The sequence below is a fragment of the Microtus oregoni genome, unplaced genomic scaffold, assembly GCF_018167655.1.
Source record: "Microtus oregoni isolate MIOR12 unplaced genomic scaffold, Mior012 000009F_ref0000495, whole genome shotgun sequence".
Taxonomy (NCBI): Eukaryota; Metazoa; Chordata; class Mammalia; order Rodentia; family Cricetidae; genus Microtus; species Microtus oregoni.
The window spans coordinates 12,309,643-12,324,150 of NW_024543068.1; the positions used below are offsets into that span (position 1 = coordinate 12,309,643).

The 14,508-nt window shown below is 54.8% G+C and overlaps 1 protein-coding gene across 2 annotated transcripts; it reads left to right on the forward strand.

The window, feature by feature from the left end:
• Nucleotides 1-1,485: 1,485 nt before the first annotated feature.
• Nucleotides 1,486-11,849, forward strand: Pgf (placental growth factor). Of its 2 annotated transcripts, XM_041658574.1 has the most exons (7): nt 1,486-1,846; nt 2,979-3,018; nt 6,872-7,068; nt 7,297-7,373; nt 9,155-9,184; nt 9,281-9,344; nt 11,043-11,849. In XM_041658574.1, exons 1-6 carry the CDS (start codon nt 1,781-1,783, stop codon nt 9,330-9,332), a joined length of 462 nt encoding a protein of 153 aa, XP_041514508.1. In that variant the 5' UTR covers nt 1,486-1,780; the 3' UTR covers nt 9,333-9,344; nt 11,043-11,849. The 2 variants fall into 2 exon arrangements, with proteins under 2 accessions (XP_041514508.1, XP_041514509.1); XM_041658575.1 differs by lacking the exon at nt 11,043-11,849 and having other exon boundaries at nt 9,285-9,348.
• Nucleotides 11,850-14,508: the final 2,659 nt, after the last annotated feature.

Below are 14,508 nucleotides of genomic sequence, written 5' to 3' on the forward strand. Positions count from 1 at the left end.
GTGACTGACTGGCCCCTGGCTCCTGGGCTCAGAGCCTGCCAGACAGAGAGGCAGCATCTCTGGCAGCCCCTTGTGGGTGGGCAGCAAGCCACAGACGCAGAGGTCACTGGGGGTGAGATCCAGGACTGCCCTGGCCTCCCTGCCTCTGAATGGAATGTGATCCCAAAGCCACCTCCCAGGCCCATCTCCTCCCCCACAGCTACCCACCGGCTTCTGACTCTGAACCCTGCCAGGTTTCTGCAGTCCGCAGGCAGGCTAGTCACTGGGGTTTGCTAGGGAGGTAGTGATGAAGAAAGACCGCAGAAGCACAGACACGCATGGTCACACCTTGATGCCCAGGTATTCACACACTCACGACATACACTGGCAGGTAGGTACACACTCACTATCCCATCAAAACACACACGCAGATACACTTTCAAACATCAGTCATCTTCAGGGCCACAGGGCACACACACATACCACACACAATTCATGCAAGCACACAGAGATACCAAAAGCCCCAGATCTGTGACACAGAGATTTGGATGCTCAGTGGGTAACATATACTCACGGTTTCATAGTCCTACACACAATGCCCATGAAGACACCACCTCCGTTCAGTACATCCCTGCTGCTCCTAGAACACGTCCTCCTTCTGGTATCACTCAGAAAGTGATACCAGGCTAATTTATTCCCTACCTCAAGTAGGTTGGCCTGGCCTGACAGGAGGAGGTGGTGCCGGACCTAGGTCTAGCCAGGTGCCCTGGGGTGTTTCCTGTATTCTACCCACAGTTGGGCTGCCCTGTGCTTGCCTACGAGTTCAGGTAGTAGACAGAATAAAGGCAAGGTTCCGGGGGCACGTAGCTTCCTTTCTTTCTCTGCCAGGTCCCTGTCCACGCAGGCAGATGCCCGCTGGCACACACACACACAAACACACACACACACTTTTCTAGGGTAAATATGAACATTGTTCAGCATCTGCAGGTGGAGCCCTCTCATAGGATCAGGTTCTTAGTTTATAAAACGGGCTTAGTAATCTTTCACTCCCATCCCCCAGGGTTGTAGGCATGGCAGGAACTGGCCAAGAGCGGTCATAGCAAGATGCCGCCTTCTTAAGGCTGTGATCTCTGCAGAGGTCACTAAAGTACCCAGCCATCTCCATGGCAGATGTTGGACGTCAGCACTTGAAGGTTCCCACCGAAGGTGGCACCAGAAGAGCCAGGTGCAACCCTGGCCGTCGCGGCTGGCTGATCCCGGAGCAAGCTAGCGCCAGGCTCGGAGGGGCCTGGCGAACTCCGAGGGCAGCGCCCCTTCCACGCCCTGCGGGGTCACGCGCACACAGGTCTCACCGCCAACCCTCTTTCCAGCGCTCCCGGGGCCGCCACTCCTGGGGCCTCGGGGCTCAGTGGGCGGGGCAGGCTACAGCCACGCCCCTTGTACAGCCTTGAAAACCAGCGGCGGACTAGCTTCAGTTCGTAGCGGAGCTGCAGTCTGAGCAGGAAACTGCATCTTCAGACTTCTGCTCAGCCACGAGAGGAGCTAGGGTCACCGGACGCCTAGGACCCTTTCACAGTCATCCGACTGGCCGCGCCAACTCCCCACCAGTTTCCTCAGCCACAGCCTTACCTGTGATCTCAGGATTTCCCCGACTTCCAGTGGATGCTCAAACTGACCCGGGACTGCAGTGAGTGGGACACTCAGCCCCTTACTCAGCTCTCCTCCCATATCAGCGTCTCTCCCAAGGGGAAGAGCATGGTGATTGTTCCTTGAAGAACCCTGACTCTAGACGTCTGAGAAGATGCTGGCCATGAAGCTGTTCACTTGCTTCTTGCAAGTCCTGGCTGGATTGACTGTACATTCCCAGGTAAGGCTTCTCTTGACCTTCTCGTCCCAGCCGTAGCAACGGGGGCTACGGTCTGAAATTACAGACCCACTTTGGAGAGCAGCTCCTGCTGAGATGTCCACGTTTTTCCCAGGGGGTGGTCTGGACCTCAGGGAGGAGACCTCTGGCTGGGCAGTCCCCAAAGATTGGGGGGCTGTCTTGGTGGGGGCAGGGAAGCCGTAGGGAATGAGGGAGGTTTCCTGTCTGGCCCCTAGAGCCCAAATGGCTTTGCTAAAAGCATCACTCCGCTAATCCCAGTCAGTTCTCTGGCCTTGTGGTCAGGGTTGAGGCCCCATGACCAACCAGGCGCCCCCAGGACCTCTGACCTGGCCTAGTGGGGGAAGAAACCAGCTAAAGAAGCTTGCGGTGGGGAGATGGGGCCCTTCCCCCACCAGTGCTCCAGTTGAGCCGCAGGATCTTGGGTGGGCTTCAGATATGACAAGGGATCCTGCCATGCCCTTTTCTCCTGGTGGGTGGCAGCAGGTCCTGAGTGCAGGGCCTGGGGAAGTGAGCAGGGCCCTTTTCCCAGGAGCTGGGTGAGTCTGGCTGGGAGCCAGACTGGGCAGCAAAATCCTGACAAAGCCAATGCATTCCCTTCCTGCTGCACTGCCCACTGCCCTAGGACTCCTCAGCCCCAGCCCAGCGGTGCATGGGGTGTGCAGTCCTCTAGCTGAGCAGCCAGGCCGTCAGCCTGCTTGCTGCAGTGTTAGCCTGAGGTGTAACGTTACTGGCAGGCAACACCAGCTCATGGCGCCGCCTGCTCCAGCCCCTGAGTTCCCACCAGCTGATCACCTCCCCCTGGGCTCTGGCACCCAGCCAAGGCGGGCTGTAGAAGGCCCAGCAGGGCTGGCCTGGGGGCTGGGTAAAAGAGAGACCCCACAAGATTATAAGCTCTTTGGAACACGAGAAGCCTCCAAAAACCTCTAGTCTCTTCCCCTTTTCCAAATGAGGAAACTGAGGCCAGAGCATCAGGTGGTTTTTAGCAGCGCGAAACAAGAGGCAGCTCTGAGACAGAGTGTGTGCGGAGGATGGGGAGGAGCTCAGGGGGGATTCACAGAGCAGAGCCCCAAAGAGATGCTCCTTCCTCATAGCTGCCCCTTTGTGTCCACCACAGGGGACCCTGTCTGCTGGGAACAACTCAAGAGAAGTGGAAGGTAAGCCAGCCAGGCCAGCTGTGCAAGCTGAGCCCCTCTCTTCTTTCCTAACAAGCGAGCCCCAGCAGAGAAGGAATTGGTCTGAAGGGTGGTCGCAAGCCAATAGTAAGCTGGGGAGGGTCTGCAAGCTGAAGTCCACCTCTCGTGACCCAGCAACCTAGAGAGGTGTGGTCATGGTTTAGGGTCACCAAGCACACAGAAGCAGGGCAGGATAGCCAGGGTGCATCCAGCTGGCTCAAAGCTCCTGCCCAGCATGCTGTCAGGGTGCAGATGGAGTCTTAGTGGACAGGGTTGGTGTTGAGTACCAGAGACCAGGCTGGAGTTTGGGAGCTGAATGGAGTAGGCAAGCAGTCAAGGGGCTTAGTCAGGACGAGGAGTCCTGTGTGGCTCTGACCAGGCCTTTCCAGTGATTACAAACAGACGGCCTGTGTCACACCCTCCCTGGCCCTCTCACTCTCTGCCCTGGGTTGTGTCAAGACGTAATCTTCAAAGGGCAGTAGGACTTTTGCCAAAGAGACGCACATGCAGGAGGCAGGGAGCTCATGCCAGGTCCTTCCTCCTTTCTCCCTTCCTGCCTCTCTGAGACCCGGAGGATGGCCATATGCCATGGCTGAGGCTTTCAACAGCACCATGGGAGAAGGGTTGTCCTGACTTACACGGATAATAGCTGAACTGCTGTCTCAGGCTGGGAAGACCCTCTGCTGGCCTGCCCACTTGTCTCTTCACCAGCCCCGTGGGAGCCTCATCTCCCCTGCCTCACACCTGAAGCCTGGGCCACTGAATGGTTGAGAGAAGGAGCTCCTTCAGCTCCATAGATTTGCCCATTTTCTGAGCTCTCTGACATTGGCGACGTATCGTGCTCTCTGGGGGTTGAGGAGGGCCGCCTCTCTCGCCCCAAGATCATATCCCTTATTGATAGTTTTAGTATGTAGATCAGGCACCAGTTTTCAAAGATGTCTCAGTCTCTGTCTCCTCATCTGTGAATTAGATAAATACTTGATATTAAAAACTTTTCCCAAGGCTGTAAGATTCTGAATCCTTGGAAGAGACAAGAGTGTATATACTTCCGAGGACCCCAAGGAGAAGGCTTGGAGGTATAGATTCGGAGTGTAGGCCAGCTCACCTGTAATCCTAACAAGCAAGGGGGCCTGTATTGTGACCAAGGAAGCACCAGCTGTTAAAGTCTGACATCACTATCCCCTCCCGCTAACACCAGAGTCAGAGGCAGCTCGGTGGGTGCAGTCACAGCCGCTAATTTCCACCCCTGTTCTTCCGGGTCCCAGGGATGGGCGTGTCCTGTTACTTGGCTTGACCATCAGCTATGCAGTAGGAAGGTACCAGTGTTTCACAGATGAAGAATCTGAGGCTCAGAGAGGCCCCGGGGATCAGGCAAAGCTCCAGGCACTCTTCAGCGTAGCCGATAGAACCAGCTCGCTCAGCCCCAGGCCTCTCAGCTGGGCAGGAGCTGAGCAGGAGTGAGGAGAAGTGGCCCTTGTGGCAGGCTGGCAGGGTGCCTTGCCAGAGGACACCAGCTAGGCTCCGGCGGGTGGCCAGTGGCTACTGCAGACCTTTCCAGAAGCTTGCCGTCCGGACTGAACAGGGTTCTTCTTGGAGTTCTTCCATCCTGGGTAGTATGCCGCTGGGGACAGATGGCTGCTCATTCACAGGGCTGGACAGGTAGCTGAGGAGCCTATTCTGGGCCCAGTCTTGACAGGAGGAGCCCTCCCAGTCCTGTCACTAGCCACTTCCTACCCAGAACAGGTTTGGGGTTAGTGGGAATGCTCTTCGCAGCAATGAAACCTAACCTTTTCCTGAGGGGGCAGTCACATCTGGGAGGAGCTGATGTCTGTGCTTAGGTAAACCAGGCCTCCGCTCAACTCTCTGGGCCTTTCTAGGCCAGTAAGAAACAGGCCTCGGGATTTGGGGGTCCTGGAACCCAAAATGTTTACATGATAGGATGTGGATTATACATTTGTGTGAGCAGTAAGGGAGCTAGGCCCCCTTTGCCGCTGTCCCTCCCTGGTGGCCGAGTTTTTTGTGCCGCCAACTGCTTCTCTCCCTTATTTACGTTTCCACGCAGAGATTAAATGTTCGGAGTGGCGTGGTGCTCAAGAGGGCTTTAGACTAAACACGAAGCTCACGACGCTGGCGAAGGGAGGTGGCCTCTGACCCATTGTACAAAGGCAGGCTTTCCCTGGACTCGGAGGCTGCCTGTGAGGAAAGAGGCCTCGTTTCCCCACTTGGGTCCAGGGAGAGTGTCCAACAGCCTGGAAAAGTAGAGGGTCCCCACATTCCCCTCCAGGCCCTGGTCTAGCCCAAGTGCCTTCAAAGAGCAGCGTAGGATGGACACCAGATGCCTAGATAAGAACGGTTTATTGCCTTGGTGACTGCCCCGGCAGCCCCACCAGCTCCACGTGGAAGAGGCTCTTGGGTGTTTTCCACCAGCTTGTAGCCTTTGCTGAGGGTCTCTGCTATGTCTGAAGTTTATTTTCCTTCCTAGAGGCACATATCCTCGCAGGGTCTGTGGGATGGACTTTGGCCCCCTCTGCCCCTAGGAAGTACCACAGAAGCGAGGGTCTGCTGGGGAAGGCCACTGCTCTCTGTCAAGGCCAATTTGTGGGTGACCCTGGTCCCAAGTCTCCCATGAGTTGAGAGGATGGTCATCAGAAGTGGAGCAGGCTGATCCAGGCCTGGTCTCAAGGCTGACCAGGACTGTACACCAGGGTACCAAACCCAGACAGTCTGTCAGGGCCTACGTGACCTTAGCAACCATCTATTCCCAGGCTGCTTCTCGCTCCCAAGCCCAGGAAACTGATATACCTGGAATGGCTAAGTGACCTCCCCAAGGTCATACAGCCAAGTATAGGGCCTGGAGCCAGATGGTCTGGCTTTGGCTGTTCTCTGAGAGCCTGTGTTGGAGCCCTGGTACCAGGCTACCCCTTAAAGGAAGAGCATCTTTGGAGGGATTCCAGATCAGTCCCCCCAGAGATACCACCATCACCACCAGGACATTGCAGGGGTAGGGAATGTTCCTGGTAATCCTCCGTGAACTGTCACCTCATCAGTCAGGAGTCACTGAGCCTGTGTTTACCCGGGGGTCAGCTCCTGCCTTCCCAGAGCCTCGTTTTGGCTCCAGGGGAGATAAGAACCACCAGTGATGGTGGGAAGGATGTGAGCTGGGGACCCAAGCTTTGCTCCCTAGCGGAGCACCGCGCCTCGCAGAGTGCCTAGAGAAGGAAGGCTTCAGGGAGGAGTGGGGGCTGGGTACAGGCACATGGTCTCCCTTGGCCCACGCAGGGTAAGATTCAAAGCTGGGGGTCAATACTGATATGTCCTAGCTCCTGTAAAGGGTGGTGGGGCCACACAGGCCGGAGGCTGGATCACGTGGTTAGGCATGCTCTCGGCTACAGAGGAGTGATGCCAAGTAGAGCGGGACACGAGGGGGCTGTGATGGGGTGGGGGCAGAGGCCAAGGGAAGGCTAGCCGTTCCTGGTAGGAGGACTGTCTTCAGGAGTTCCTCGAGGCTCAGGAAGCACCAGGTCAGGCTGGAGAGAGACCCAGGGCATAGTTCTCGAAGCTCCAAGGAAGACTTGGAACCAGAAAGAAAAACACAAGGAGAACTTGGGACCTTCAAAGATTCTGCTCTATTGAAATTTAAGCCCCCAAAGAGAGCTAAAGGATCAGCAGGGACCCCAGAGTGATGGTGGCAATAGTCCAGAGCAGAAGGACCCCACATAAGTCCAGGGGCTTCGTGGGAGAGGTGAACTTTGTGGGAGCTGAACCCAGGAGCCACGTCTGGGGCATCAAGGAGCAGGTCCCTGCTAACCTGATCTGGCCTTCTGTCTCCCTACAGTGGTGCCCTTCAATGAAGTGTGGGGCCGCAGCTACTGTCGACCAATAGAGAAGCTGGTGGATATCATTGATGAGTACCCTGATGAGGTAGCATACATATTCAGCCCATCCTGCGTCCTCCTGTCTCGCTGTTCTGGCTGCTGCGGGGACGAGAGTCTGCACTGTGTGCCGCTAAAGACAGCCAATATCACCATGCAGGTAGGGAAGCTCTTCCTGACCCGCCACCATCTGCCATAGCCCACACCATATCCCGAAGCCCGCGGACTCTCTAGAAATTACCCAGAGAGTAACAGAGGCAGGTCAAGGCCCTACAATAGGAACCAAGTTCCCAAGCCAGTGTCCCTCACTGCCAGCACAGGGTCTGTCCATCTAGGCTCTGAGCCCCTCACAGGCTCCTCACTGGTTCTCATCTCTCCCCTCCCACAGATCTTGAAGATCCCCACCACTGGCGATGCTTCCTACGCGGAGATGACATTCTCTCAGGATGTGCTCTGTGAATGCAGGTAGGTCACGGGTGGACAGCAGGGACACACTGCGCACCTAGCAAATGCTAAGCCTCAGCAAATCCTCTGAAGGCCCCTGGGGCAGAAGAGGGGCTGCCTCCCCTGCTGCAAGTGGTCCCCGGCAGACCCCTTTCCATTTTCTCAGACACCCTCCCAAACCTGAGGAGCTGGCCTCAGCCACCCGCTCAGCTGCTAAGATATCACAGTAGGAAGGGAAGGCTGAGTCTCTCCTAGACTGCCAGGGTCCCCCCTCCCATGCATGTCACACCTCCACCCTCTGAGATGAGCAGCACCTGCCACAGGCCTCAGGAATGGGTGCAAAGACATCACAAGCCTGTACTTGATTCTGGAACGGGCTGCCTGCCCACTGGAGGGAGTAAACCGTGCCAAGAAGAGGGCAAAACGAAACCCACAGAGAAGGGAAGGGACAAGAAAATGGAGATACAGCGTTGTCTTTAGGGTTGCAGCTCACTGTCCCCGGGGAGCTGAGGCCAATGCTCAGCCTTGCTATTTGTCCCCCAGGCTCTCAGAACCATTGCTGCTGGGGACAGCAGCCTGCCATGCCAAAGTTCAGAAAGAATGAGATAGTTAGATGCTGCTCTTTGCCATGGCCAAGGGCACCCGATTAGGGGTGTGGGGGCCCAGTCTGGAGCTGAAAGAAGGGGAGGGCAATCACTCCTCACACATGTTTATCCAGTACCCACTGTGGGCCATACACTGGCCGAGGTGCTTGGGATACAGTGGCGAGCAAGATAGAAGAGATTCATGCCCTGTGGCCAGCTCCTTCGAGCGTGCAGAGGAGGAAAATCAGGCTCCATGCAGTTCCCTGCCTTGTGAGCGCGGAAGAGGGATCTAGGATTAGACTTGGCCTGTCTCATTCCTGCAACTGCATTTTCCCCGCCGCCTTTCCTGGCAGTCACCATTTCTCCATAGCTCTAGTACTAGCTATGCCGCCTGGCCCTGCCTAATCCCAGGACTCTAGCTGCCTGCTTTGAACTTGAGCCCTGGCTCCAGGCTCTCTCCACTAGGCCAATATTGGGGGCCTTGATTCAACCTGTTCACTTCAAGTGAGGTAACAATAGCTCAGTCATGAGCCACCCACCGCTCGGCCTTCACCTTCTCCATCAGCTTTGCTCTCCCTGCCACTCTTAGGACAAGGTGTGACTGGGGAAAATGGGCCAGCCCAGGACATCACACACTCAGGGCCACTGTCCCTGGGAAATACTGAAGTTATCCCCTTCCATCAGGCCAGGCAACAGGGACACCTTTCTTCTCACTGCTGGGCCAACAGCCACGGCCCCAGAAGGCAGAGCTGGGACATGCCTGGTGACTCCCTGCTGTTGCCACGGTGGGGTGGGGGTTGGGGAGACGCTTGAGCCCAGGAGAGCAGCCTTAGCTGGCCGCCACCATTGCCCTGTAGTCCACAGTCTTGTCGATCATTTACTCTCCTTGAGGGAACTCCCAGAATGCACCCTGGAAAGAAAAGGGGGAAAGTGAACAGAGAAAGTATAGTAGCTAAGGACGAATCCGAGATTTCATGCCAAGAGGCTAGGGCGAGCAGAAACATGTGATGAAGAGCCCCCAGGGGAAACTCCGGCCTCTCTGGAGGTTGCCAGGACCTAGGTAGGGCAGGAGCCCAAGCACTGGGACCTCTGCCGCCGGTTCTTCACCAGCTCCCGTGCTGCCCCCTAGTGGCGCTGGCACGACCGCGTTACCGCCACTTAGGAAAACTGGGAAGCCCCCACTTACTCTTCTCTCCTTGTCTCTTTCTGTTTCCCTAGGCCTTTTCTGGAGAAGACGAAGTCAGAAAGGTAAGCGTACTGGCTTGGAGCAGTTGTGGGACCTGCCAGCTCCTGTCCTAGCTGAGAAGCTCCAGCTATGTTGTGCTGATGTATGGCTTGTTGCAGGAAGAAGATCAAGGGAAAGAGGAAGAGAGAGAAGCAGAAACCCACAGACTGAGGAATCCCACCTGTGAGTGTGCTGGGGCTCAGGGCTGGCAGAAAGACTGGGTCTAAGGGGAAGGGGTGGCCCTGGCAGCAAGGGCCAATGGTCAGGGGTGGGTGAGGCAAAAGCTCAAATGAGATCTCGAGGTAAGAACAGGGAATTCATGTTTTTTAAGGACCAAGGTGCATCAAGGGACCTTAGTTCTTGCCCCTTATCTCTGCATGGCCTTAAAATAATCACTTTCCTTGTAAAAGGATGGGGCTGGCATCACAGCAAGCATTGGGCTAGTCTACAGGCCTCTGCCAAGCACCGCTGTGTGCCAGACACGCTGGTGACAGCCACACTCTTCCAGTGTTTGCCTTCTGCTCCACAGCTGGCCACTTCTGGGCAGCCCTGGGGAAAGTGCAATACCCTCCTCTCGGGTCCCCTGGTCAGTGTCTCTGTCTTTGGGTCCCTTCCTTCTTCTCTCTTCTCTGTTCCTTGGCCATCCTGGCTTCGCACCTCGGGGCAGCAGGTGGTAGTGCCAGGCAACAGTGTAGCTGGAAGACCAGGGCAGGGACTCCCCCACCAGGTAACCAAGCTAGCAGGAGTTGCATATCACACACACACACACACACACACACACACACACACACACACACAGATATCAAATGCCGCCCGGCCATTTCTCAGACGTGGGTTCTCGGGCGTCTCGTTCAGGTATTTTCCCAACGAGACCATCAAAACCTCACGTGCCTCTTGCTTAATTTTAGGTTGGCCATTAACATATGCAGGGTTATTTTAAATGGTATGCTATGTAGCCCACGTTGGCTTTAAACTTTCAGCAATCTTCCTGCCTCAGCCTCCCAGGGGGGCAGGGTTTACAGACATGCGCCACTGCAATTTTCTCTCTCTCTCTCTTTTTTTTTTTTTTTTTACTTTTAAAATCATACTAACAAACAGTTGGGTTTAGAGGATCTAGCTTTCCATAAGGGGGAAGGGGTGCAGGGAGGCTGTAGCGAGGACAGGCCTCGGGCCACCTCCTCACACAAAGTTAAAACGGAATATCCAAGAAGGCTGAAAACTCAGTTCTTACAAAACAAAAGCAAAAGACACCTGTTTGGGGGGTGGGGATGTAGCGCGGTGGTAAGGAGCTTGCCCATCGTGTGAAAGAATCCTCAGTGCCACAGAACATATAGTAAAAGAATACAAACAGGCCGGGCGGTGGTGGCGCACGCCTTTAATCCCAGCACTCGGGAGGCAGAGGAAGGCAGATCTCTGCAAGTTTGAGGCCAGCTTGGGCTACAAGAGCTTGTTGCAGGACAGAGACACCCTGTCTCAAAAAACAAACCAACAAACAAAAAGCAAACGACGAAACCACTGTCACCGGTTCTCAGTCTTTGGAACGTTTGTCTGAAGATTGAGGTAACCAGAGACACTGTTGCGTGATGCCAGATTGGCTTCAAGTGTCTCTGTCATCGAACAGTTGTGTGGCCTTAGGCAAGTTTCTTAAACTCTCTGAACCTTCGCCCCTCATTTGTGAGCAGGTAACATCCCTGTGGGGTGTCCTGAAAAGGGAGACAGTGCTTGGCAAGGGTGCTAACTGCTTGCTGGCCTGGGTGTGAGCAGCGTTCCCAGGGTGCTTTCTGCTCCTTGTCCTCTGCACCCACCCTCCTCTATGGGAGGGGGCCTTGTCCTCCACAGTGTCCTGATCTCCCTGACTTGTCTGTGTTTGGTCTCTGGCAGGTTTGGTGGTGCTGTTCCCCGGAGCTGACCAGCCCTTCAGAGGAGAGACCCTACACCCTGCTCATATATTTATTACCGTCCCCCTCCCAAATCCCTCCCTGCTGGTACCTACCCCCCTCTATTTATTAGCCAACTCGACCCTGCTGAATGACTTGCTCCCGCCAAGATAAGGAGCATGGAAGGACAGGACCCTCAGGAATTCAGTGCCTTAAACAGAACGTGAGAGAAGGAAAGAAGCCAGCCACAGTTCCGTGGGAGCTTCGGCTTGGGAAGACGCAAGACATGGACTTGGCCTCGCAAGGGGCAAGCCAGGCCCCTGAGGCTCTGGTTCTCCAGGGAAATGGAGAAGGAAAGAGAAGGCCGAGTACCTACCCTGGTCCCCAGCTCCACCCGGACAGCAGCTCTGGCCATGGCTGCATTGAAGACATGCAGTAGAGGGACCCAGCCATGTCCTCCTCCTGCTGCAATCAACTGTTTACCCTGGAGACCAGGACAAGACATTCGGCTCTGGAGAACAGAGCCTGCCTGTGGGCTTTGCCTTTCAGCCTAGAAGTTCACTCTTCATCCTTTGCAAAGCACCCACCCTGCCCCCTCTCTGGGACATAGGCAGAGTGGCCTGGGACTGGACAGAGGGCAGGCTGCAAGGGGGATAATTGCCCAAGGACTTTCATCGCTGCAAGTCAGGGGCGTGTGTCCTAGTGTTACGGCTAGCAAGCAGGTTCCTGGAGGGCCCTTGCAGCTCACTGGGTGTCTCTGCTGGAACTATCTAACTGCCAAGCCAGATTCTCTTGAATAAAGCATTCTCGTCTGAAACCAACCTGTCTAGGCTGTGTGTCTTCTAGAGCAGAGAGGGGAGGGCTGTGGGGAGGCAGAGACCGGCATGGTGGCTCCGAGCCTCGCTAACTCATCTCAGAGAGCCTTCTCAGGTTGGGAGGGGGCATGCCACCATGGATAGCATCATATATGTTTCCCCTTTCACAGATGGGGAAACCGAGGCCTGAGAAGGCAGGATGGATGATGGGCTGAGAGTCAGCGGTCAGCCTTACCCCAGGCTTGCCAGGGGACACTGCGTGTCTCTGCCATTACTCTTGGCTGGACCTCTCTGTTTGACACATGATAAAGGAGCTTTGCTACTGTCTTGATGGCCCTGGATGGTCTTCAGAGACTGTCCCCAGATAGATTATTTCAGGACTACCCCCAGGGCTCACCCATCCCCAAACATACAGTTCCACCTCTAAAAGTTGGGGAGAGGTTTGGCTCCAGGCTCCTCTAAACCCCATTTTCCCAACCCAAGGCCACCTTATACCCAGCCTGGAACCCACACTCTGGATAGCCTATAAGTGGGTCTCCCCATGTCCTCAGACCTCAAGAGGGCTACCCTGTCCTAGGTTTGCTGAGGCACAATGTCCCCTCACTACTTGGGCCCTGGATGCCTGGATCAGCTGCCACCTTCTTCCTTTTGCCTCCCAACTTCCTTCACTTTCCTCCCTTAAAAAAATTAAATAAATAAAAAAAGAAAAACTTGTATTTCTTCGAGTCCAAACCACTTTCTAACAGACACTCAGCCTCTCCTGACGCATGAGGAAGTGTTGTGTGAGCACCTTTTGAACTGTGTGTGCTGATTGGAGAGCCCTACTTTATCTCTTGAGGCTGAAACACACCGGGGCTCAGGGGAACAGAAAGGGGCCTGCTTATAGGGCGCTGGTTCTCTCGCTTCCTAATACTAAGACTTTTTAATACGGTTTCTCATGTCATGGTGACACACAGCCTCCCAACCATGCAATTATTTTTGTTGCTATTTCCTAACTAATTTTGCTACCAAGCGGTGTCTCAGTTCCTAAGGCCTTGGGAAATAGGTGTTGTTTGGTGGTCACGACCCACAGGTTGAGAAGTGCTGCTTTGTTTGAAGGTCACGACAGTGAGCAGGGTCCAGCAGGCTCTGTCTGTTCACAGAAGCTTGGAGCCCTGGAGGACGGTCCGGCAGTCCGGTCAGCATGTGTTCCTGGCGAGGGATCAGAGAGGGTGTGGGCTGGCGCCGGGGGACTCAGCTAAAGAAATGGCTTGCTTCTCTCTTCATCTGCAGCTGTGGGAAGACATCGTCACTGGCTGGGTTCTCTGAAGAAAGCACCCCTCCCTCGTTCAGGCCTCTGGCTGGGCCCTGAGGACCCCAACCCCACCCTGTAGTATCTCCAAGGTTTTCATCTCCCATTCAGGCCAGCGACCTCTGCAGTAACCTAGACAGAGACCAGGGCAGTTCCTGGGTTAGAGGAAGAAACCCTTGTCCCTGGCCAGGCTGTTCACTGCATGATCAGTAAGAAAAGGAACATCATGGTGGGTACATTTGAGCAAGCCGACGGTCCTCTCAAGTCATCTGGGTCCTCAGGGACCCATGTAATGGGTTTGTCACTCTTTGGTGGAATACCACTCAGTCAGACGTTCTGAGGCACTATGGGGAACGGCGCACGCGTGCCCTTTGCCCTTGGCTCTCATTCCACGGAGAGTTGTGTGTTAGAGGCTGCAGGTTGTCATTTCAGTTGTGGGCTCAAAGCTAAGGAAAAGGGGGCTCTCGAGCACCCAAAATTCTAATACAAGAAACTTTAGGGCCGGATCAGAAACACTGGCCTAATTAACTCAGCAAGAGTTAAACTTGAGGGGAGAGGTGAAATGGTTCAGTGGTTAGAGCACAGCTGCTCTCCCAGAGGACCTGGGTTTCATTCCCAGCACCACACACGACAGCTAACAACCATCAGTTCTGTAGTTCCAGGGAATCCGACACCATCCTTCTGGTCTTTTCAGGGACCAGACACCCATGTGGGACTCAGACATATACACAGATGAAACACTCGTACACATGGATGGGTGGCTGGCTGGCTGGCTGGCTGGCTGGCTGGATAGATGGAGCTGAGGAGCAGAGAGGGGGACATAGTTAAGAGGGGCTAGCTTGTCAGATAAAAGTGCTTATCTTAAAAACTCTGTGGCCTGAGTTCAATCCTTGGAGACCACAAGAGGGTAGAAAGAGAGAAATTACTAACTCCGCAAATTGGTCTTGTGACCTCTACATGTGTGCTGTGGCACGTGCCACACACACATATACACACGTCATGCACACATACACACACACACTAATAACAACAAGAACAATAAAAAATTAAAAATCTGTAGTTGAAGGTGGGCTGGCGGTAGAAATCTGTAATTCCTGTACTCTGGAAACTGAGGCAGGAGTTCAAGGTCAACCTGAGCTACACAATAAGATTCAGACAAAATTAAACAGAAGGGAGGAAAGAAGGCAGTAAGGAAGGAGGGAAGGGTTTTGCCTCTCCAAAATGCAGCGGTGGAACATTAGAGATGGCCTCCACACTGCTCTGCTGGAGGTGACCCTTCGGTTCCCCTCTTCGGCTGAGTTGAGCTGGCTGCTTTGGCCCACAGCCAGTGGTTCTTACGCCAGCGTTCAAGAACACCATTGCTT